General features: G+C 42.0%; 1 protein-coding gene across 1 annotated transcript; it reads left to right on the top strand.

Moving 5' to 3' along the window:
• Positions 1-13234: 13234 nt before the first annotated feature.
• Positions 13235-25063, top strand: LOC112214482 (60S ribosomal protein L34). The gene is made up of 5 exons (XM_024373252.2): positions 13235-13307; positions 13814-13886; positions 14154-14253; positions 18163-18266; positions 24939-25063. The coding sequence occupies exons 2-5, from the start codon at positions 13822-13824 to the stop codon at positions 25021-25023; spliced, it is 354 nt and encodes a 117-aa protein (XP_024229020.1). The 5' UTR covers positions 13235-13307; positions 13814-13821; the 3' UTR covers positions 25024-25063.
• The last annotated feature ends 966 nt before the right edge of the window (positions 25064-26029 follow it).

Below are 26029 nucleotides of genomic sequence, written 5' to 3'. Positions count from 1 at the left end.
AAATGCCAAGCGTCTGGTGGAAACCTGGCACCATCCCTACGGTGAAGCATGGTGGTGGCAGCATCATGCTGTGGGGATGTTTTTCAGTGGCAGGGACTGGAAGACTGGTCAGGATCAAGGGAAAGATGAATGGAGCAGAGATCTGGTGCTTAGGAACTCAGACTGGGGCAAAGGTTCACCTTCCAAGAGGACAACGACCCCAAGCACACAGCCAAGACAACGCAGGAGTGGCTTCAGGACAAGTCTCTGAATGTCCTTGAGTGGCCCAGCCAGAGCCCGAACTTGAATCCGATCGAACATCTCTGGAGAGACCTGAAAATAGCTGTGCAGCGACACTCTCTGTCCAACCTGACTGATCTTGAGAGGATCTGCAAAGAAGAATGGGATAAACACCCCAAATACAGGTGTGCCAAGCTTGTCACGTCATAAAGAAGACTGTAATCTCTGCTAAAGGAGCTTCAACAAAGTACTGAGTAATGGGTCTGAATATTTATGTATATATGATATTTCTGTTTTTATTTTTTTACATTTGCAATATTTGCAAAAACATTTGTCATTACCGGGTATTGTTTGTAGATTGATGAGGGAAAAAACTATTTAATCAATTTTAGAATAAGTCTGTAACATAACAAAATATGGAAAAAGTATAGGGGTCTGAATACTGCCCGAATTCACTGTAGCTGAGTGGCGACCCGTCATTTAGGGCAGGTGGGGCAGAGCCATAGAGTTACATTAGATGTGCCCATCCAAGGCTCAAGATCATTGGCTGCAGATAAAATGATGTCAAATCACTTTATATCTACCGTAGCTTTGATTGGACTGATCATGTCAACATCATACATTCAAAATCTTTGCTAGCAAACTAGACAAGCAGTCATCATCATGAATCACGTCGACAATCTACTGGCAAATCTTTTTCAATCCTTGTCATATGAAGATAAATTATAGATAAAACGAATCGGTGCTCATCGGCCATTGGACATAAATATTACATAAATATTATAAATCGCAAATTCAGCAATGAGTGGTTTGGAAGGAATCAGTGGCTAACTGCAAGTGTTGCAAAGTAATCACTAGCCTGCTATTCAGTGGAGTGGGTGTGTGATCCAAGTCTGGGTTTAAGGGTCTCTTTTCCAAGCTTAAAAGGGTAAACATTTAACACCATGGGCCAGAAAAGGTTGCATACATTGGCCATGCAGTCAATCCAGCAAAACAACTGGAAACTCGGAACTGTGAAATCTCAGACTTCAGTCAGTTGAAGTCAACTGGGAACTCTGAAAAAAAAAAGATCTCGTTTTGGTCAACATTGGATCATTCAGAGATCCTCACTGAACTTCTGGAGAGAGTTTGCTGCACTGAAATTAAAGGGGCTGAATAATTTTGCACGCCCAATTTTTCAGTTTTTGATTTGTTAAAAAAGTTTGAAATATCCAATAAATGTCGTTCCACTTCATGATTGTGTCCCACTTGTTGTTGATTCTTCACAAAAAAATACAGTTTTATATCTTTATGTTTGAAGCCTGAAATGTGGCAAAAGGTCGCAAAGTTCAAGGGGGCTGAATACTTTCGCAAGGCACTGTATATTGACTATGTCCGTCCTAGCTCAGTCATTAATGTCTTAATAGAAATTGCGGATTGTCTCTTATCCTCTCATCATCCCCTTATACCATAGTTTGTACGTCTCAATTGTCAGTAGAAACGACATTTGTTTATGTAAGTCAGCCATATCAACTGTTTTTTTAAGGCAGTAAATAAAGCTAAATGAACTGTTTCGCTTCCAGACAAGGCTGACTGATAGCCAGGTGTAGCATTGGTAAGGATTCACTCTATGGTGCTGAAAAGAAAGCTCTGCTGTTGGGACAGCTTTATGTAGGTCCTAACAGTTTGTGGGCACCGTTGTAGTGGAATTAATGTATTTTTTATGATGTGTTGTGTAATGGCTTTGCTGGCATCCATCTTACATTTTGGGGGGGATTCTTCCACACCAAGATTTAAATGCTAAAATCTCCAATGGTATAGCTCCGCATTGACATGATTGGTTGATGGTAACTGGGGGTACTACATCCTGTGTTTTTTGTGCACATTCATTGTTTCATCACTTCATTGTGTGAATTGTTAGTGTACATCAATTCCCCATTACATATATCACCAGTAGTACATTTACCGTTAATTCCTATAATTTCTAATCTACAATGTTTATTACTTTTGTTCCGGTAATTTCTGTTCAATATTATTCAAAATTATTATTCCAGTCTTCCCGTTCTCATTGTCTGAGTCAATATATTGTTTGCAGAGTGCACAACCTATGCTACAGTTGTGAGAAACAAGTTTTGGTTTTATTTCATTCCATTTACAAGTTTTGTCAATTTAGTAATTGTCTTTTGTTTGGAGCATGTACTGCCAATGTTGAGTAAGGACGTGTGCGCATAGAAGTAGGCCTATAGGCTACCTGGCCTGTGCGCAAATGTGGTCATAAAAATGTGTCCATTTGGGGATCTGATAGTATTTCTGATTGACTTAATGCACCACCACTAATGACCTGTGGAGCTTCTCAAAGTAATGTTTTCTCACCTCAAACAGCAAGCAAACAAAGTCTGCTTTTACATCCATTGAGAATTACAATAGTTCCTCAATGTATTTGAAAAATCTTTACAGCTCTCTCCCTTTTGATAACCACTCAGCACGAAAAGGAAAAATGTTATGCTCTGATAGAATGGAAAGGTCATAAAATAGGCCTACCTGATTACTGATTGGGTTACTTGAAATTAAATATGTTCCTGTACTCATTTAGGGTGCTGGTACTGTTTATATTTATGTGCAGGAGCTCCACAATACTTTTGAGCTAATATTCTTTAAGAGGAACAGGAGCTCAAGCAGTAGAACATTTGAGGTGCCGGTACTCAGCTCTGGTGAGCTCCTGCCCAAGTCAAGCGCTGCTTCTTATCCCTTGTGCCAATTGCCTACAGCTGTGTCTGTCCCGAGCTCACTGACTGGGAAACTAAGGGCCTAGAATATTTTACACAATGTTTAAAGTTTGTTGCATACAGGCCATGTGTAGCCAATGTGATTTATAGGATATTTATTTTTATCACGTTATTTTCTACCTGCTGGCTGCAGTGTTTTCATTAGTTGTCTTTATGTAGGCTATTTTACATAGTTAGCAATGGCAATAGAAGTTCATTTTTAGGTTTGTATCATTTTGATTCAGATTTGTATAGAATTGTGATTAACCACATGACAATGATTTTGAGATACGAAGACGTTATTATAAATTAAACAAAATTGTTTCACGAAAATTTGCATATGAAAACCATAACTGGCAGCCAGATCGGTAGAAATGGTATGGTAAATTGGCTTTCCACATGAGAACGGTTGCCACCGACATGTGTAGCTTATTACCTGCAACTTCAGGAGAGTAATGGCAGAATCTGTGAAAGATGCAGGAGTGGGAGGAGAATATTTGGGTCAGGTTAAGGTCATTTTCTTCTGGTTATCTAGATATCTGGTGCCCTCTTCAGGCATTTGTCTTATTTCATCAAATAGTCAGCTTAAACAGTCAGACAAGCTCAATTTATAAAGTTGATTTTGTTAAAACACATCTATAAATGGAAAAATATACATTTAGGACAGCCCTAATAGAAATACACTATATATACACAAAGGTATATGGACACAGCCAGTAAGGCCCTGAACACATAGCCATGCAATATCCATAGACAAACATCGGCAGTAGAATGGCCTTACTGAAGAGCTCAGTGAATTTCAAAGTGGCACCGTCATAGGATGCCACCTTTCCAACAAGTCAGTTTGTGACATTTCTGCCCTGCTATAGCTGCCCCGGTCAAATGTAAGTGCTGTTATTGTGGAGTGGAAACATCCAGGAGCAACAATGGCTCAGCCGCGAAGTGGTAGGCCATTACAAGCTCACAGAACGAGGCCGCAGAGTGCTGAAGCTTGTATTGAGTAAAAATCGTCTGTCCTCTGTTGCAACACTCCCTACTGAGTTCCAAACTGCCTTTGGAAGCAACGTCAGCACAATAACTGATCGTTGGGAGCTTCATGAAATGTGTTTCCATGGCCGAGCAGCTGCACACAAGCCTAAGATCACCATGTGCAATGCCAATCGTCAGCTGGAGTGGTGTAAAGCTTGCCGTCATTGGACTCTGAAGCAGTGGAAATGCATTATCTGGATTGATGAATCACGCTTCACTGTCTGGCAGTCTGACGGACTACTCTGGAGGAATAATGGTCTGGGGCTGTTTTTCATGGTTCTGGCTATGCCCCTTAGTTCCAGTGAAGGTACATCTTAACACTACAGCATACAATGACATTCTAGACGATTCTGTGCTTCCAACTTTGTGGCAACAGTTTGGGGAAGGACCTTTCCTGTTTCATTATGACAATGCCCTCGTGCACAAGATGAGGTCCATATAGAAACATTTTGTCGAGATCGGTGTGGAGGATCTTGCCTGGCATGCATAGAGCCCTAACCTCAACCCCATCGAACACCTTTGGGATGAATTGAAACGCAGACTGCGAGCCAGGCCTAACCGCCCAACATCAGTGCCCGACCTCACTAATGCTCTTGTGGCTGAATGGAAGCATGTCCCCGCAACAATGTTCCAACATCTAGTGGAAGGCCTTCCCAGAAGAGCTGAGGCTTTTATAGCTGCAAAGGGGGACCAATTCCTTATTAAGATATCTTTTTATACCCAACTTTTAACCTAAATCCAATGACATGGTGAATTTTTTGGTCGATTTCAAGTTGACTAAGAACAACATTTTGAGCTATTATTCTTTAATATATACCTATAGACAGCAGATTTCTGATAAGATATTTTATCAACCCCATTTGACTCAACCATAGTGGCCTGAATTATGCAAGGCACAAGAGTAAGGGATTTAATTTTTTGCAATCAACAAAAAAAGTCACATTAATAAACACCTTAAAAGCTTTTTCACAAAAAGGAGCTGAGGATGACTTTACAGTACAGCACTTGGGGCATAAACGCGCTCATTTGAAGATGACCTTGTACCTTTTTGAAATTCCAATGGATTCATCCTATACCATGCTTTGTCTGGCTGGTGAACTTGCAGATGCCTTCCTTCCTTACTCAAAAAGAGAAAGCCTAGTATGGTTTTATTAGGACAGAGCAGTGGAAATCTATCAACCAGGAGAGGTAGCCCTGTGGGAAACCAGAAGCAGAGGCCCTCATGCTTGCTGTAGCTCAGGGACAAGGCCCCAGAGGGTAAGGGGGGCAGGTGGTTAAGGAAGCTACATATTTGGAGATCTATACACTTGCCAAGTGTGCAACCATAGCAAGTCTGAAGCACAGTGCTTTCACAGCAACTGGAGGAGCGTGTGTGTGTGTGTGTGTGTGTGTGTGTGTGTGTGTGTGTGTGTGTGTGTGTGTGTGTGTGTGTGTGTGTGTGTGTGTGTGTGTGTGTGTGTGTGTGTGTGTGTGTGTGTGTGTGTGTGTGAAATTGCATTTCCATTTTTTGTTTTGGATATGAGTTTTGCAATATTATGGTTGGCAGGAGAGAAGATAGTTAAATAATGTCTCATTGTTGGGGGCAATGAGAGAGGCTTCCACATTCACATCGAGAATATTCAAACACTTGGTATGATACTGCTGCCACCAACTGGACAATAAATAATATTCCATGTGGTGTAGGAAATGGACACATTTCTTATATTTTCCTGTAATTTATTGGTCTCTGATTTGAAAGAACTGACCAGTTGAAAGTCAGCCAAATGATGAACTTCCACCATAATGTTTTGACTTGTCAAGTCTTTTCCAATAAATGCAGGTGAAGAAGTGAAACAAGGACAAAACTCCTTTTTTGACAATTGCCTAGAACCCTTTTGGTTCCTGATAGAACCTTTTCGGGTTCCATGTAGAACCTTTTCCACATATGGTTCTACATGGAACCCAAAAGAGTTCTACCTGGAACCAAAAAGGGTTCTACCTAGAACCAAAAAGGGTTCTTTATATGGACAACCAAAGAACCCTTTTGGAACCCTTTTTTCTAAGTGTGTAGGATGTTTTGAAACCTCTTTGGAAACAGGCCCGGGCTACTATATTATGCCCAAAATGTACAATTAATCTAATCAAATCATTGTATCAAATTTCAAACAGTACAACACCAATTTATAGTGACGAACCAGGCTAATAATGATAAAATACAATAAAACAAGAATTAAAACACCAGTCTGGGATTTGTTTTTCAGCTAAATGACAGCCTACACATGTTTTGGTATACAGCTGAGGGATGGGCCGAAGGGATTTTTGGGATTTTCCCAAAAAAGGGAAATCATGTTGATTTGTATTTTGAGGGAAATATCCCTTTATGATAGTTGGATGGTGGGGCTCAAGTTAACTGGCTATGTGAATTTTTAATTATAATTGTTTAGGTTATTTTTCATCACCATTTTGAAGTAGTCAGCTGGGTGGGACTACATAAATCCATCCAGGTCATCGGGGAGGGGGGGATCATTCAATTAATTATACTTGTGAGCAAACATTCCATAACCGCAGGTGACAGTAAATTGCCAACCTTGGCTTTATACTTGTTCAAACAAACTCCAGGTGGCAGTATGTGGCAGGGCTTGCAAACTATCACGGATTACAAAGGAAAAACCAGCCGCCAGCTGCCCAGTGACGAAAGCCTACCAGACGAGCTAAATGCCTTCTATGATCGCTTCGAGGCAAGCAACACCAAACCATGTATGAGAGCACCAGCTATTCCGGATGACTGTGTGATCACGCTCTCCATAGCCGATGTGAGTAAGACCTTTAAACACTCAGACAGATTTCCAGGACATGTACTCAGAACATGCGCTGACCAGCCGGCAAGTGTCTTCACTGACATTTTCAACCTCTCTCTGATCCAGTCTGTAAACCTACATGTTTCAAGTAGACCACCATAGTCCATGTGTTCAAGAACGCCAAGGTAACCTGCCTAAATGACTACCGCCCCGCCCCGTAGCACTTGTAATTATTCGCCTACCTCCTCATGCCTTTTGCACACATTGTATATAGACTCCCCCCTTTGTTTTCTACTGTGTTATTGACTTGTTAATTGTTTATTCCATGTGTAACTCTGTGTTGTCTGCTCACACTGCTATGCTTTATCTTGGCCAGGTCGCAGTTGCAAATGAGAACTTGTTCTCAACTGGCCTACCTGGTTAAATAAAGGTGAAATAAAAAACTCACATCTGTAGCCATAAAAGGCCTTGAAAGGCTGGTCATGGCCCACCCCAACAGATCCACAGAAGACACAATCTCTATTGCACTGCACTCTTCCCTTTCCCACCTGGACAAAAAGGAACACCAACGTGAGAATGCTGTTCTTTGACTACAGCTCAGCGTTCAGCACCATAGTGCCCTCCAAGCTGATCACTAAGCTAAGGACCCTGGGACTGAACTCCTTCCTCTGCAACTGGCTCCTGGACCTCCTGACGGACCGCCCTCCCAGATGGTGAGGGTAGACAACAACACATCCACGATTCTTGCTCAGTCCCCTCCTGTACTCCGTGTTCACCCATGACTGCATGGCTGAGCACGACTCCAACACCACATTTTTGCAGACAACATAGTGGTGGTAGGCCTGCCTGATCGCCGACGAAGATCAGACAGCCTATAGGGAGGAGGTCAGAGACCTAGCAGTGTGGTGCCAGGACAACAAACTCTCTCTCAGTGTGGGCATGACAAAGCAGCTTATCGTAGACTACAGGAAACGGAGGGCCGAATACGCCCCCATTCATTTCAACAGGGCTGTAGTGGAGCGGGTCGAGAGCTTCAAGTTCCTCTGTGTGTCACACCCTGATCCGTTTCACCTGTCTTGGGCTTGTCTTCACCCCCCACCAGGTGTCTCCCATTTGTTCCCATTATCCCCTGTGTATTTATACCGGTGTTTTCTGTCTGCCTGTTGCAAGTTCATCTTGTCTCGTTAAGCCTACCAGAGTGTTGTTCCCTATGCCTGTTTTTTCTAGTCCTCCCGGTTCCGACCTTTTTTGCCTGCCCTGACATCAAGTCTGCCTGTCGCCCTGTACCTTTCGGACTCTGACCTGGTTTACTAACTTCTGCCTGTCCTTGACCTGCCTCTTGCCTGCCCCTTATATTTTAATACATATCAGAGACTCGAACCATCTGCCTCCTGTGTCTGCATATGGGTCTCATCCTGCGTTGTTATATTGTGTCCACATCCCTATCATGGCCCAAACACACCAACACAGTCGTGAAATGGCACGACAATGCCTCTTACCCCTCAGGAGGCTGAATAGATTTGGAAAGGGCCCTCAGATCCTCAAAAAGTTCTACAGCTGCACCATTAAGAGCATGATGACTGGCTGCATCACTGCTTCGTATGGCAACTGCTCGGCATCCGACCACAAGGCGCTACAGAGGGTAATACGTACGGCCCAGTACATCACTGGGGCCGAACTCCCTGCCATCCAGGACCTCTATACTAGGCGGTATCAGAGGAAGACCCAAAAAATGGTTAAAGTCTACAGCCGCCCAAGTTATAGACTGTTCTCTGTGCTACCGCACGGCAAGCGGTACCGGAGCGCTAAGTCTGGGACAAAAAGGCTCCTGAACAGCTTCTACCCCAAGCGATAAGACTACTGAACAGTTAATCAAATGGCTACCTGGACTATTTACAATGACCTCCTTTATTATTTATTGATCGTAATTGTTTTGCACTGACCCTATGCACACTCACTTGACTCTATCCACGCACTCACATATACTACACTGACACTACAACACACACATTGACACCACACTCACACATACGCTGCTGCTACTCTGTTTATTATATATCCTAACTGCCTGGACACTTTTACCCCTACCTACATATACATACTCCATTACCTCAACTACCTTGTACATTGACTCGGTACTGGTACTCCTTGTATGTATTTATTTTATTTTTATTTAACCTTTATTTAACTAGGCAAGTCAGTTGAAGACCTTTAAACTGGTCAACATTCACAAGACCGCAGGGCCAGATGGATTACCAGGATGTGTACTCCGAGCATGTGCTGACCAACTGGCAAGTGTCTTCACTGACATTTTCAACCTGACTGAGTCTGTAATACCAACATGTTTCAAACAGACTAACATAGTCCCTGTGCCCAAGAACACTAAGGTAACCTGCCTAAATGACTACCGACCAGTAGCACTCACGTCTGTAGCCATGAAGTGCTTGAAAGGCTGGCCATCCTAAAAATCTAAACTTGATTCCCTCAATCTCACACAAATGATCAATGAACCTACCAGGTACAACCCCAAATACGTAAACACAGGCACCCTCATAGATATCATCCTAACCAACCTGCCCTCCAAATACACCTCTGCTGTCTTCAACCACGATCTCAGTGATCACTGCCTCATTGCCTGCATCCGTAATGGGTCTGGGGTCAAACGACCACCCCTCATCACTGTCAAACGCTCCCTAAAACACTTCAGTGAGCAGGCCTTTATAATCAACCTGGCCCGGGTATCTTGGAAGGATATTGAACTCATTCCGTGAGTAGAAGACACCTGGTTATTCATTAAAAGTGCATTCCTCACAATCTTAAAGCATGCCCAATTTAAAAAAATGTAGAACCAGGAACAGACTTGCCCGTGGTTCACTCCAGACCTGACTGCCCTTGACCAGCACAATGACATTCGGTGGCGTACGTCATTAGCATCGAATAGCCCCCGCAATATGCAACTTTTCAGGGAAGTTAGGAACCAATATACACAGGCAGTTAGGAAAGCAAAGGATAGCTTTTTCAAATAGAAATTTGCATCCTGCAGAACAAACTCCAAAACGTTCTGGGACACTGTAAAGTCCATGGAGAATAAGAGCACCTCCTCCCAGCTGCCCACTGCACTGAGGCTAGGAAACACTGTCACCACTGATAAATCCACAATAATTGAGAAGTTCAATAAGCATTCATGTACAGCTGGCCATGCTTTCCACCTGGCCACCCCTACCCCGGTCAACAGCCCTGCACCCCCCGCAGCTACTTGCCCAAGCCTCCCCCATTTAGGGTGGCAGGGTAGCCTAGTAGTTAGAGCGTTGGACTAGTAACTGGAAGGTTGCAAGTTCAAAACCCCCGAGCTGACAATGTACAAATCTGTTGTTCTGCCCCCGAACAGGCAGGTAACCCACTCTTCCTAGGCCGTCATTGAAAATAAGAATTTGATCTTAACTGACTTGCCTAGTTAAATAAAGGTAAAATAAAAAATAAAAATTTCTCCTTCATCCAGATAGCTGATGTTCTGAAAGAGCTGCAAAATCTGGGCCCCTACAAATCAGCAGATCTGGACCCCCTCTTTCTAAAATGCTCCACTGTACCTGCTCCACTATGCAATCTGGCTTCTGAGCTGGTCATGGGTGCACCTCAGCCACGCTCCAGGTCCTAAACGATATCATAATTGCCATTGATAAGAGACAATTACTGTGCAGCTGCATTCATCGACCTGGCCAAGGCTTTCGACTCTGTCAATCACCACATTCTTATCGGCAGACTAAACAGCCTTGGTTTCTCAAATGACTTCCTCGCCTGGTTCACCAACTACTTCTCAGACAGAGTTCAGTGTGTGAAATCGTAGGGCCTGTTGTCCGGACCTCTGGCAGTCTCTATGGGGGTGCCACAGGGTTCAATTCTCGGGCCAACTCTTTTCTCTGTATACATCAATGATGTCGCTCTTGCTGCTGGTGATTCTCTGATCCACCTCTACGCAGACGACACTATATACGACACTGTATACTTCTGGCCCTTCTTTGGACACTGTGTTAACTAACCTCCAAACAAGCTTCAATGCCATACAACACTCCTTCCGTGGCCTCCAACTTCTCTTAAATGCTAGTAAAACTAAATGCATGCTCTTCAACCGATCGCTGCCCTTCACTCGCCCGGCCGACTAGCATCACTACTCTAGACGGTTCTGACTTAGGTATTTGGAGTTGTCCACATATTCTAGGTGTCTGGTTAGACTGCAAACTCTCCTTCCAGACTCACATTAAGCATCTCCAATACAAAATTAAATCTAGAATCGGCTTCCTATTTCGCAACAAAGCCTCCTTCACTCATGTTGCCAAACAGACCCTCCTAAAACATACTATCCTGCCGATCCTTGACTTCGGCGATGTCATTTACAAAATAGCCTCCAACACTCTACTCAGCAAATTGGATGCAGTCTACCACAGTGCAATCCGTTTTGTCACCAAAGCCCCATATACTACCCACCACTGCGACCTGTATGCTCTCGTTGGCTAGCCCTCGCTTCATATTCATCGCCAAACCCACTGGCTACAGGTAATCAGTCTTTGCTAGGTAAAGCCCCACCTTATCTCAGCTCACTGGTCACCATAGCAGCACCCACCCGTAGCACACCGTCCAGCAGGTATATTTCACTGGTCACCCCCAAAGTCAATTCTTCCTTTGGCCGCCTTTCCTTACAGTTCTCTGCTGCCAATGACTGGAACTAATTGCAAAAATCACTGAAGCTGGAGACTCATATCTCCCTCACTAACTTTAAGCACCATCTGTCAGAGCAGCTCACAGATCACTGCACCTGTACTTAGCCCATCTGTAAACAGCCCATCCAACTACCTCATCCCTATACTGTTATTTGTTTGTTTGTTGCTCCTTTGCACCCCAGTATCTCTGTTTGCACATTCATCTTCTGCACATCTATCACTCCAGTGTTTAAAATGCTAAATTGTAATTATTTCGCCACTATGGGCTATTTATTACCTTACCTTATCTTATCTTACCTCATTTACACACTGTACATGCACTTATTTTATTTTTTTCTATTGTGTTATTGACTGTATGTTTGTTTATTCCATGTATAACTCTGTGTTGTTTTTTGTGTTGCACTGCTTTGCTTTATCTTGGCCAGGTCGCAGTTGTAAATGAGAACTTGTTCTCAACTAGCCAACCTGGTTAAAAAACGGTGAATAAAAAATAAATAAAAAGAGGAAGGCCCTAAAAATGGTCAATGACTCCAGCCACCCTAGTCATAGACTGTTCTCTCTGCTACCCCACGGCAAGCATTACCGGAGCGCCAAGTCTAGGTCCAAAGAGCTTCTTAACAGCTTCTACCCCCAAGCAATAAGACTCCTGAACAGCTAATCAAAGGACTACCCAGACCCCTCTTTTACACTGCTGCTACTCTTTGTTTATTATCTATGCATGGTCACTTTAACTCTACCTACATATTACCTCAATTACCTCGACTAACCGGTGCCACCGCACATTGACTCTGTACCCCCTGTATATAGCCTCGCTATTGCTATAGTTATTTTACTGCTGCTATTTTATTATTAGCTACTTTTATTTTCTTTCTTTTTTTAACGTATCTATTTTTTAACTTAACTTCTTAAAGCATTGTTGGTTAAGGGCTTGTAAAGAAAGCATTGTATTCGGCGCATGTGACAAATAAAATTTGATTTAAGAACAAATTCTTCTTTACAATGACGGCCTACACCAGCCAAACCCTAACAAAGCTGGGACAATTGTGCACCTCCCTATGGGACTCGCAATCACAGCCGGTTGTGATACAGCCTGGAATCAAACCAGGGTCTGTAGTGATGCCTCTAGCACTGACATGCAGTGCCTTAGACCACTGCCACACTCAGGAGCCAAATTAAACAAGAGATGTGCATGGTAATTTGTTGTATGGCTCCTTCGGGATAATGAACCCATCAGGGCCAGAACATGTGAAGAATATATTGTGCAATGGTTGTGAAAAAAAAGGTGGAAAAAGATTCCTATGTCTAATTATAAGATTCCTATGTCTATTTATTTTATATTTTTAAAACATTTACATAGATTTTCTCTCTTCTCACTAATGGCAAATTGTTGCATTCTTGTTAATAATGTTTTCCTGTTTTTATGAATAAGCTTTTCAGCATATCTCCATTTGCACAAAATACTTGCCAGCTTGCACTACAATATCTCAACCACTAGCAGATGTGTGTAAGCATGGTCTAAAGTGTGTGGGGAGGTATGCACATTCTTACGTCAAGTAATAAATGGCCATTTCTGCATGACGCACGTACATTTTGCCCTATATTGTGTATGTTCCTAAGGTTTATAAATGAGGCCAATGCACCGGCCTGCACCTACGGGTGTGAGGCTATTAGATATATAAACGTGCAATTCTCACGCCGACCTGCGAAAGGCAACAATACGCAACACAACGTCCAGTCTGCTGGAAACTCACAGGGAAGAAGAAAAACTTCAAATTCTAAGGTAGCGACTTTAGTCCTTCCTTTTCCGGTTACATTAATAGAAGGTATGGCGTCCTAAATTTTCTCGCTTATATTTAGTTTAAATAATCTGTTGTAATCTGTGTTTATATACTACGACAAATCGTATTTCAAAGATTATATTTCCAGTGTTAGAAGCCGTTAACACGTTGATGATGATATTTCATGTTATCCTAGTACTTTGTCATGGCCCTCTTAATTAAGTAGTATATCTTCAGTAACATTAGCCCAAAGCAAAAATGTCTCAATTTTGGTAACTACAAGAAAAATGCCATTGCAGTTTTGCTGCCTTAAATTGACAAACTAGGGTGTGTTCTTTCACGTAAAATCAAACGTTTTAATCTTGATACGTTTGCTAGGTAGCATATCTACTACTTCGTTTACTTGGTTACACAGTCTTGCGCAGTGATGACGCCATCGGCAGTCCCCGATAGCATTTTTTAATGAACGAGCTAGCTAGTAAATTATCTAGGAAGGTAATAATGTAATCAATCGGAGTTACACGTTATACTACTAATCATGTATTTACCAGGTATCAACATGGTCCAGCGCCTAACTTACCGTCGTAGATTGTCCTACAACACCGCCTCCAACAAAACTAGGCTGTAAGTAACTAGCATGTAGCTATAGCTAGCTAATTCCATTGGCTTGTTGCTATTCCCTTGGCTTCTGTGCCATTCTTAGTTACTACAGTGCATGTTTCTTTATTGTGACCTACACGGTTAGTAACGTTAGTACTGGCTTGCACGTGGTTGTATCTAGCTAGCTCTGGATTTTAAATAAAAAGTAGTCTTTGGAAAACTAATGTGAGCATGTTTTCATCCCTCAAAATATTGTTACCAACTTTGCAATGTGTAATTCCTCACTTACAGGTCCCGGACTCCTGGTAACCGCATTGTGTACCTGTACACCAAGAAGGTGGGCAAGGCACCCAAGTCTGCATGCGGAATATGCCCTGGTAGACTGCGTGGAGTAAGTATTGTCCTATGTACATCCTATCCCACTGCATAATATACACCATTTTTTTTCAGGTCTGTTACTGTAGTAGTGAAAACACTAAATGAATGACAAAGTATGTGGACTACTGCTCGACTATCTCATTCCAAAACCATCGGCATTAATATGGAGTTGGTCCACCCTTTGCTGCTATAACAGCCTCCACTCGCCTGGGAAGGCTTTCTCCACTAAATGTTGGAATATTGCTGCGGGGACTTCCTTCCATTGAGCCACAAGAGCATTAGTGAGGTTGCACACTGATTTTGGGCCAGATACTTTTATTTAACCAGGCAAGTCAGTTAAGAACAAATTCTTATTTTCATCCCAAATGTGTTTGATCAAATTGTATTAGTCATATGCGCCGACTACAAGAGGTGTATTAACTTACAGTGAAATGCTTACTTACAAGCCCCTAACCAACAATGCAGTTTAAAAAATAGGATTAAGAAATAAAAGGAGCAAGTAATTAAAGAGCAGCAGTAAAGTAACAATAGCGAGACTATATACAGGGGCTACCGGTTAGTCGAGGTAATATGTAGCTAGAGTTATTAGTGACTATGCATAGATAATAACAGGATCAGTGGTGTGGGCAATCCAAATAGTCTGGATAGCCATTTTATTAGATTGTCAGGAGTCTTATGGCTTGGGGATCAAAGCCGCTTAGAAGCCCCTTGAACCTTGACTTTGCACTCCGGCTACCTCTGACACTACCTGGTATAGAGGTCATGGGTGGCAGGAAGCTTGGCCCGGGTGATGTACTGGGCTGTGCGTACTACTCTCTGTAGTGCCTTGCAGTGGAGAATGAGCAGTTGCCATACTCTGCAGTGATGCAACAAGTCAGGATGGTGTAGCTGTAGAACCTTTTGAGGATCTGAGGACCCATGCCAAATCTTTTCAGTCTCATGAGGGCGAATAGGTTTTGTCATGCCCTCTTCATGACTGTCTTTGTGTGCTTGGACCATGTTAGTTTTTTGATATGGACACCAAGGAACTTAAAGCTCTCAACCTGCTCCACTACAGCACCGTCAATGAGAATGAGGGCGTGCTTGGTCCTCCTTTTCCTGTAGTCCGAATGGTTGCGAGATCAAATCCCTGAGCTGACGAGGCAAAATCTGTCGTTCTTCCCCTGAACAAGGCAGTTAACCCACTGTTGCTAGGCAGTCATTGAAAATAAGAATTTGTTCTTAATTGACTTACCTAGTTAAATAAAGTGTTTTTTTAAGTCCACAATCATCTCCTTTGTCTTGATCCCTTTGGGATAAAGGAGATGGTTGTGGACTACAGGAAAAGGAGGCACGAACACGCCCCACCATCATCGACGGGGCTGTAGTGGAGCAGGTTGCGAGCTTCACCCTCGGCGTTAAGTTCAGGTCCCTGTGCAGGCTGGTCAAGTTCTTCAACACGGATCTCGACAAACCATTTCTGTATGGACCCCACTTTCTGCATGGGGGCATTGTCATGCTGAAACAGGAAAGGGCCTTCCCCAAACTGTTGCCACAGAGTTGGAAGCATCTAGAATTGTCTAGAATGTCATATGCTCTAGCGTTAAAATCTCTTCACTGGAACTAAGGGGCCTAGCCAAAACCATTATTCCTCTTCCACCAAACTTTACAGTTGGCACTGTGTTCAGGCAGGTAGCATTCTCCTGGCATCGGCCAACCCCAGATTAGTCCGTCGGACTGACAGGTGGTGAAGCGTGGGACATCATTATAGAGAAAGCAATTCCAATGCACCAGAACTTTACACCAGTCTAGCTGACGCTTGACTTTGCGTATGGTGATCTTAGGATCGTGGCTGCTCGGCCATGGAATCTCGGCGAACAATTATTGCGCTGACGTTGCTTCCAGAGACAGTTTGGAAGTCGGTGGTGAGTGTGGCAACCGAGGACAGGCTATTTTTACGTGCTTCAGCTCTCAGCGGTTCTGAGCTTGTGCGGCCTACCACTTTGCGGCTGAGCCGTTGTTGCTCCTAGATGATTCCTCTTCACAATAACTGCACTTGCAGTTGACCGGGGCAGCTCTAGAAGAGCAGAAATTTGACACTTGTTGGAAAGGTGGTCTCCTATGACACGGCCACATTAAAAGTCACAGAGTTCTTCAGTATGGCCATTCTACCTACTGCCAATGTTTGCCTTTGGCGATTGCATACACCCGTTGTCTGAAATAGACAAATTCACCAGTTTGAAGAGACGTCCATTCACTGTGCGCAAACACACATATATTAATATATATGTATTAAAATCTGTGTATATATATATTTTACTACCACCACCGTTCAAAAGTTTGAGGTCACTTCGAAATGTCCCTGGTTTTGAAAGAAAAGCACGTTTGTCCATTTAAAATAACATAAATTGATCAGAAATAGTGTAGACTTTGTAAATGACACTGAGGAGGCAACTCCGGGATGCTGGCCTTCTAGGCAGAGTTGCAACGAAGCAGCCATATCTCAGACTGGCCAATAAAAAGAAAAGATTACGATGGGAAAAAGAACAGACACTGGACAGAGGAACTCTGCCTGGAAGGCCAGCATTCCAGAGTCGCTCAATTCGGAAAAGGATTTTCTAATGATCAATTATCCTTGTAAAATGATAAACACAGGAGTGATTGTTGCTGACAATGGGCCTCTGTACGCCTGTGTAGATATTCCATAAAAAAAATCTGTCCAGCTACAATAGTCATTTACAACATTAACAATGTCTACACTGTTTCTGATAAAATGAGCTTTTCTTTCAAAATCAAGGACATTTCTAAGTGACCCCAAACTTTTGAACGGTAGTATACATACTATGTATGTGTGTATACAAAAAAAATATCAAAACAAACTCTGAACCAATTACATTAATTTGGGGACAGGTCAAAAAGCATTAAACATTTATGGCAATTTAGCTAGCTAGCTTGCAATTGCTAGCTAATTTGCCCTATTTAGCTAGCTTGCAATTGCTAGCTAATTTGTCCTGGGATATATACATTGAGTTATTTTACCTGAAATGCACAAGGTCCTTTACTCCCGACAATTAATCCACACATGAAACGGTCAACCGAATCGCTTCTAGTCATCTCTCCTAGGCTTTTTCTTCTCGACTTTATATTGCGATTGGCAACTTTTGTAAATTGGGTGCGTTACCGCCACTGACCTCGTTCGTCTTTCAGTCACCCACTTGGGTATAACCAATAAGGAGATGGCACGTGGGTGCCTGCTTCTATAAACCAATGAGATGGGAGAGGGAGGACTTGCAGCGCTATCTGCGTCACAAATAGAACTGACTTCTATTTTAGCAAAGTGAAGGTGGCATGTTATTAAACAATCTTTAAGGACAATTTCGCCTTATTTGAATTGATCTGTTCAATGTTATAGACGTGCCCAGACACTTTTGTGAAGTTTTCACTTTTGGGTAACTTACTACTCCAGCGATATACTTCCTCGTGCTCGTTCAGCGGTTGTAGGCAAAGGCTCCGAAAACATCCAAATACGTACTTTAAAACTGCAACGCTCTCAGTATACTGATGTAGGTCTTTACTCTTGTACGCATGGATTTGTCATTCAGAACTTTATCCTTTGTTGTATTCAGTTTTGTGCGACTCCAGCGGACTCCAACCAGCTGTGATGTTTCTGTGTAGCCCCCACAGCTGGTAGGAGACAGCCAGAATGTAATATGTTACAGATAAAAAAAAACGTGTTTTGTAAACAGGTGAGATCGCAGAAAGTGTCTAGGCTCTTCTAACGTACTGTCATTTGAGATTTTGTTAAAATAAAGTGAACTTCTCCTTTAACAATGGCTGTGGCATTTCACTTTGTTTCAAAATGGTTTCTCCCATGTTTCTCCTGAACATTAACCTGGGTTCAGGTTTTGTTACATCTGCTCACAAGCATTTGTTTGTCTTAAAGATCCGGGCAGTGAGACCCCAGGTCCTGATGAGGCTCTCAAAGACAAAGAAGCACGTCAGCAGGGCCTACGGCGGTGCCATGTGTGCGAAGTGTGTACGTGATAGGTAAGAATATATCCAAAACACCGCCTTATGAAGAATCTGTACCAAGTGTTGTATGTCGGGTGAAATGTACAGTTTATAAGATAAATATCTAGCAAAATGTGATGGGTGCATGACTACAACTACCCATACTAGCGTACTACATAAACTGCCTACTATGTACATGAATGACTAGCATGAATGACTCATGTTGTGTGATGACATGAACAAATAGATTGATACAGTAGCCTATACAGTGTTCGGAAAGTATTCAGACCTCTTGACTTTTTCCAAATGTTATGTTACAGCCTTACTCTAAAATTGTTTGAAGAGGAACAAACCCAATTTAATCTACACACAACACACCATAATGACAAAGCAAAAACTTTATTTGTTATTTTTTCAACATTTGCAATAAATTCTAAAAACCTATCACATTTACATAAGTACCCTTTACTCTGTACTTTGTTGAAGCACCTTTGGCAGTGATTACAGCCTAGAGTCTTCTTGGGTATGATGCTACAAGCTTGGCACACCTGTATTTGCGGAGTTTCTCCCCTTGTTCTGTGCAAAACCCTCAAGTGCTGTCAGGTTGGATGGAGTGTGTCGCTGCACAGCTATTTTCAGGTCTCTCCAGAGATGTTTGATCGGGTTCAAGTCCGGGCTCTGGAACTTTTGTAATACAACTTTAGGTATTATTTGAAATTTTTACCACGTTTTCTCGCTAATTTCGTGGTATCCAATTGTTTAGTAGCTACTATCTTGTCTCATCGCTACAGCTCCCGTACGGGCTCGGGAGAAACTGAGGTTGAAAGTCATGCGTCCTCCGATACACAACCCAACCAAGCCGCACTGCTTCTTAAAACCTGTTACGGGAGCTCCCTCAGGGAACTCCACCCCCCCATTCAGCTGAAAAGGTGGCCCAGGGAATTTAAAAATATTCTTTAGAAATATTTAACTTTCGCACATTAACAAGTCCAATACCTCAAATGAAAGATAAACATCTTGTTCATCTACCCATCATGTCCGATTTTTAAAATGTTTTACAGCGAAAACACAACATATATTTATGTTAGACCACCACCAAATCAAAGGGAAAACGCAGCCATTTTTTCCAGCCAAAGATAGTCACAAAAGCAGGATTAGAGCTAAAATGAATCACTAACCTTTTGAAAATATTCATCAGATGACACTCATATGACATGTTACACAATACATTTATGTTTTGTTCGATAATATGGATATTTATATCCACAAATCTCGGTTTACATTGACGCCATGTTCAGAACTGCCTCCAAAATATCCGGAGGAATTATAGAAAGCTACGCCAGAACAGATATACTGTTATAGATATAATATAATTAAAAATATTAAAGATATAATTAAAGATGCACTGGTTCTTAATGCAACCGCTGTGTCAGATTTTTTAAAAAATGTTACGGAAAAAGCCTAACATTGCAATAATCTGAGACAGTGCTCAAACGTAAAAGTATTTCTCCGCCATGTTGGAGTCAACAGAAATACGAAATTACAACAAATATTCCCTTTGATGATCTTTCATCAGAATGTAGTGCAAGGAGTCCTAGTTCCACAATAAATTTTGTTCCATAATGTCCAATACCAGTGTCCAAGTAGCTGCATTTGCTATCACTTTCAGTTTTTGGGCACGTGAGCTGACTGCTGGTCCAGGATAACTCGCACAAAAACTTCCAAAATATATATTCCAGGTCGAATAAACTGGTCAAACTAAGTAGTGAATCAATCTTCAGGATGTTATTATCATATATATCCAATAACGTTCCAACCGGATAATACGTTTTCAGCTGGAGCCAAAATGGAACGGCGGTAGCACCCACAGAGCAATGCGCCACAGGAAAATGGCATTCTGTCGGGACACTGACTATTTCCCCTCCCATTCGGTCAAAGTTCACAGCAAATGCTCCATTCCACTTTCTACTGAATGAGGACATCTACTGGAAGGGGTAGGAAGTGCTACCAGATCCATATCTTGTTGGGAAAGGAGGGGGCGATGACGTCAAAATTTGGAAGATTGCCTGCCCTATGAGTTCTGTTGTACTCCCAGACATAATTCAAACAGTTTTAGAAACTTGTTTTCTATCCAATAGTAATAATAATATGCATATATTAGCAATCTAGAATTATCTCTGAAGAATTCTCTGAAACTGGAAACACTTATCTCCCTCACTAGCTTTAAGCGCCAACTGTCAGAGCAGCTCACAGATTACTGCACCTGTACATAGCCCACCTATAATTTAGCCCAAACAACTACCTCTTTCCCTACTGTATTTAATTAATTAATTTATTTTGCTCCTTTGCACCCCATTATTTTTATTTCTACTTTGCACATTCTTCCATTGCAAATCTACCATTCCAGTGTTTTACTTGCTATATAGTATTTACTTTGCCACCATGGCCTTTTTTTGCCTTTACCTCCCTTATCTCACCTCATTTGCTCACATCGTATTTAGACTTGTTTATACTGTATTATTGACTGTATGTTTGTTTTACTCCATGTGTAACTCTGTGTCGTTGTATGTGTCGAACTGCTTTGCTTTATCTTGGCCAGGTCGCAATTGTAAATGAGAACTTGTTCTCAACTGCCTACCTGGTTAAATAAAGGTGGAAAAAAAAAAAAAATCTAGGACACAGTTCACTATGGGCACGCAATTCATCCAAAGTGAAAATACTGCCCAAGTTAACACAGCGCGCATCCAACCCGGAAGCCAGCTGCACCAATGTGTCGGAGGAAGCACCTGGCAACCTTGGTTAACGTGCACTGCGCCCGGCCCGCCACAGGAGTCTCGATGAGACAAGGATATCCCTACCGGCCAAGCCCTCCCTAACCCGGACCACGCTAGGCCAATTGTGCGTCGCCCCACGGACCTCCCGCGGCCGGTTACGACAGAGCCAGAGCTTTTCGCATCTTGCGCAACTCACAAAAGTGTTACCCAGTTCCAAGTTGGCCTAATTCTTCATTGCACAAAGGAATAACCTCAACCAAATTCCAAAGACTGGTGACATCCAGTGGAAGCGGAAGGAACTGAAAACAGGTTCCTATGAAATATCCCTTGGCAGTGACAACTCAGGGAACAGAGGGGGGGGGATTCTGAACAGTTAATCCTCTGGGTTTTGCCTGCTACATAAGTTCTGTTATACTCACAGACATGATTCAAACAGTTTTAGAAATGTCAGTGTTTTCTATCCAAATCTATGTATAATATGCATATCTTATATTCTTGGCATGAGTAGCAGGAAGTTGAAATTGGGCACGCTATTTATCCAAAAGTGAAAATTCTGCCCCCTAGCCCCAAGAGGTTACCGGACTTGCCTAGTTAAATAAAGGTGTCCAAACATACCGATTTCCAATTGTTATGAAAACTTGAAATCGGCCCTAATTAATCGGCCATTCCGATTAATCGCTCGACCTCTAGTTGGTACACTGCATTGGGTCAGGTAGTGTTCTCCTGGAATCCGCCAAACCCAGATATCTCTCGGACTGCCAGATGGTTAAGTGTGTTTCATCACTCGAAGGCGTTTCCACTGCTCCAGAATCCAAAGGCTGAGAGATTTACCCCACTCCAGCGACACTTGGCATTGCGCTTGGTAATCTTAGGCTTGTATGCAGCTGCTCGACCACAGAAACCCATTTCATGAAGCTCCCGACGAACAGTTCTTGTGCTGATGTTGCTTCCAGATGCCATTTGGAACTCTAGTGAGTTTCAACAGAGGACATAGTTCTTACGCGATACAGCACTTGGTGGTCCCGTTCTGTGAGCTTGTGTGGCCTACCACTTTGCGCCTGAGCCATTGTTGTGCCTAGATGTTTCCACTTCACAATAATAGCTTTTGCAGTTGACGGGGGGTAGCTCTAGCAGGGCAGACATTTTACAAACGGACTTGTTGGAAAGGTGGAGTCCTATGATGGTGCCGAGGTGAAAGTTACAGCAAGGCCATTCTACTGTAAGTTTGTCTATGGAGATTGCGTGGCTGTGCTCAAATCTATGCACCTGTTTGAAGTTGTGTGTGTATATATATCTGTGTATATTTGATAAATGCTATGTGCAAAATAGATAAGTTATCCAGCATATTGGTGTTGAGAACGATGCGACAGAGGCAGCAACGGAGTGAGGCGATTGAACAGCCCTTGCCTTGATTGTTTACGGAAGTTGGTTTCCTCAATTTAAGGTCTATAGGTCTAATTTAATAGCCTACCATAAATATGCTTGGCTTTATTAAATATTCCATGTACAGCTACAGAAATAAGAGATCCTGCTTCTGTTGCCTGTTTGAGTGAATGTTTATACTGATTCAGTGAGCTCCAAGCCTCACTCAACCGCAAAATGTCAGATAAAGCAATTTCACATTTGTCTGTTTTTAGTCTTTGCTATGCTGTAAAGGCTTTTAAAGTCGTTGGAACAGACTGGTATTATACCCCATAATGACAAAGTGAAAACAGATTTAGACATTTTTGTATTATATAAGACAACTTTACATAATTATTCACACCCTATGCTATGAGACTTGAAATTGAGCTCAGGTGCATCTGGTTTCCATTGATCATCCTTGATGTTTCTACAACTTGATTGGAGTCCATCTGTGGTTAATACAATTGATTGGGCATGATTTGGAAAGGCACACACACCTGTCTATTTAAGGGCCCTCAGTTGACAGTGAATTTCAGCAAAACTAAGCCGTGAGGTCAAAGGAATTGTCCGTAGAGCTCAGAGACAGGATTGTGTCGGCACAGATCTTGGGAAGGGTACCAAAAAATGTCTACAGCATGGAAGGTCCCCTAGAACACTATGGCATCCGTCATTCTTAAATTTTAATAAGTTTGTACCACCAAGAGGCTTCCTCGAGCTGACCGCTGGCCAAACTGAGCAATCGATGAAGGGCCTTGGTCAGGGAGATTACCGAGAACCCGATGGTCGCTCTGACAGAGCTATAGAGTTCCTCTGTTGTGATGGTTGTCCTTCTGGAAGGTTCTCCCATCTCTGCAGCACTCCACCAATCAGGCATTTATGGTAGTGGCCAGATGGAAGCCACTCCTCAGTAAAGGCACTTGACAGCCTGCTTGGAGTTTGCAAAAAGGCACCTAAAGACTCTGACTATGCGACACAAGATTCTCTGGTCTGATAAAACCAAGATTGAACTCTTTGTCCTGAATGCCTGTTGTCACATCTGGCGGAAACATGGCGGCAGCATCATGCTGTGGGGCTGTTTTTCAGCCTCAGGGACTGGGAGACTAGTCAGGATTACATGGTGTCCAGACAGGCTACTTACTGAATGGAATTATATACGCCCATGGAGAATTGGCACACCATAGTAAAATCACCCGCCAATCAAAGCCTCTAGAGCAAATATTTTATCTTTAAAACATATATTTTTAAACTAGCCAAACCTTAGGCTTTCCAAAAGTAGGCACTAAGATAATCAATTGACAAGGAAAGTGTGAAGGAGAGCGCTATGTATGCCGATGAAATCGACAATCCTTAAAATAACAAAGACACGTAACATGTCAGTTGCCTATTTATCAGCGACGACGCTGATTTTCAAGTGGGAGAGTGAAGGATTTTTTAAAATACTGTGAGGAACTATTATTTTGCTGTGTCTATATATAAAAATAAACGGACTTAACAGGACAGAAACCAGACACATGCTCACATGGTGCATGTAAATTATGGTATGAAATAAACCAAAACTTGTTTCTCAGAAGTGTGGCAGGTGGTTAACTCTGCAAATAACGTTTTCACTCAGAACGAGACCTGTACATTTTGTAATACAATCAATGAAATTATTTTTTTTAACCAAATGACAGCGGTTCCAATTGACACATTAGCACATTATAGGCCTCGGAGACTGGACAACCTTGTTGATTAATTATTCAATCTGACACTGTTTTTGAAAGATCTATTTACTAGCACGCAAAGAAATAAAGTCCACAAACTTTTTTCACTGAAGTGCCATAGCCTATAGCGCTCTACACCCCTGTGTATCATCAGTTGGAAAGACAGATTAATTTAGCAAAACAATTGCTTATCATTAGTGAACTCCCACTATTGGGTAGTTTATCAACATGAAAATTACGTTTATAAAAATAAATCCTGAAATGACTCTTCATCCATAACTCAGTGACATGGATATTCAATTACCGTAACAGCCCTAATCCTGCCCCATGGGTGGTTCTGGTTGATAATGTTTACTTTTGCATATTGGACTAACTATGCCAGAAAGATGTTCTATTCAAGACGCCAGCCAGCTGTAGTTGAATTTCTATCCATAGCAATTTAAGTGCAGTTTGTTTGCTTCAGCAGCCTCTGGTCTTGTGAGTTCCATGTGTTAGGATTAAAAACTACATTCTTTAGTCAAGTCTGATCCTGATCACATCTCTCCCTAACTGTTCAATTGTGATTTAAGTAGATGATGGTTTTAGCTGGTTTTGTCAACTAGTATCACTTTGGGAGATTTGTCCTGGGGTGTGCTGTTAAAAGCAGTGACACTTCCTATGTGCAAAAACTAAAGATGGATGTTTCTGCAATGGTCTTTGCAACATGCATTCATTCGATTTTTCTTAGTGTTGACATTTGGTCAGTATTTGTAAAGTAACCATTAAAGGCATGTCCTGAACATCTCAGTTAACTGATCCACTAACCTTCACCCTTCTGTCTACCACAGGATCAAGCGTGCTTTCCTGATTGAGGAGCAGAAGATTGTTGTCAAGGTCCTTAAAGCACAGGCACAGAGTCAAAAGTCTAAGTAAATGTGTATTTGTACTGCAACATTAAAATAATTGAACTATGTTTAGTGTCCTGACTCATGGTGTAACTGTCCATAGTATTCCTCAATTTGAAGTTTGAGTCCAGTGTTTCTCAATGTGAACTACCATTTTGTAGTTTTGATTGAGACTGAAGTTTGAAAACTGAGTGGACTACTGAACATTGTTCTATTCACTTAAAGTGTTGACACTGACATCCAGGAATTGTGTATTTTATTAAATATTAAGATGGTGCTGCATGTGCTTGCATTTATGAAGGTGAGCAGGCTTTTAAACTGATATTATTTGATGGTTTATACAAGGTAAACAAGTTGCTTTACTACAAATAAGCCATTTTTGTAAAGAGATCATAGTCATCCATCTGACTAAATATTTACTAATGTTCAGTGGCTGCTGCTGCTACCAAGCTGGCCAAGAGTTCTATAGGCTTTACATTTTTGGGAATACTCTGGATTTCATCCAATATACCAGGTGGATGATAAATTATATAAATACAACCAAGTAAAACTACCAAACAAGTTTAACCAGTCTCTAATCTCATTAGCTACCCTTGTACTTAAATTTTTTTTTTTAACCCTTTTGTAGTCAGTGCTATCTCAGATCCTTGGGACATCCCTACCCTAACCATGAAGTCTAATCAAACTTTATTTCACATGCTCCGAATACAAGTGTAGACCTTAACATGAAATGCTTTCTTACAAGCCCAAACATACTAAAGTAAAAAATTATATATAAATTAATGCAAAATGAGGCTATATTGCAGGGGGTTCAGGTGTTAAATCGAAATGACACAATGACAAGGTTCCAGTTTAACAAAGTTCACTATACCATATGAACACACAAGGTAGCCATCGCACTCAAGGCTAGGTCCATCAACAAGACTTCAATGTAAGTAGTCTGGTGGCCATTTGATTATTTGTTCAGCAGTCTTATGGCTTGGGGGTGAAGCTGTTAAGGAGCCTTTTGGTCCTAGACTTGGTGTTCCGTTACT

This window comes from Oncorhynchus tshawytscha, linkage group LG15, assembly GCF_018296145.1.
Source record: "Oncorhynchus tshawytscha isolate Ot180627B linkage group LG15, Otsh_v2.0, whole genome shotgun sequence".
Lineage (NCBI taxonomy): Eukaryota > Metazoa > Chordata > Actinopteri > Salmoniformes > Salmonidae > Oncorhynchus > Oncorhynchus tshawytscha.
Note: the sequence above shows the minus strand (reverse complement) of the source record. Positions and strands in the feature narration are given on the sequence as shown.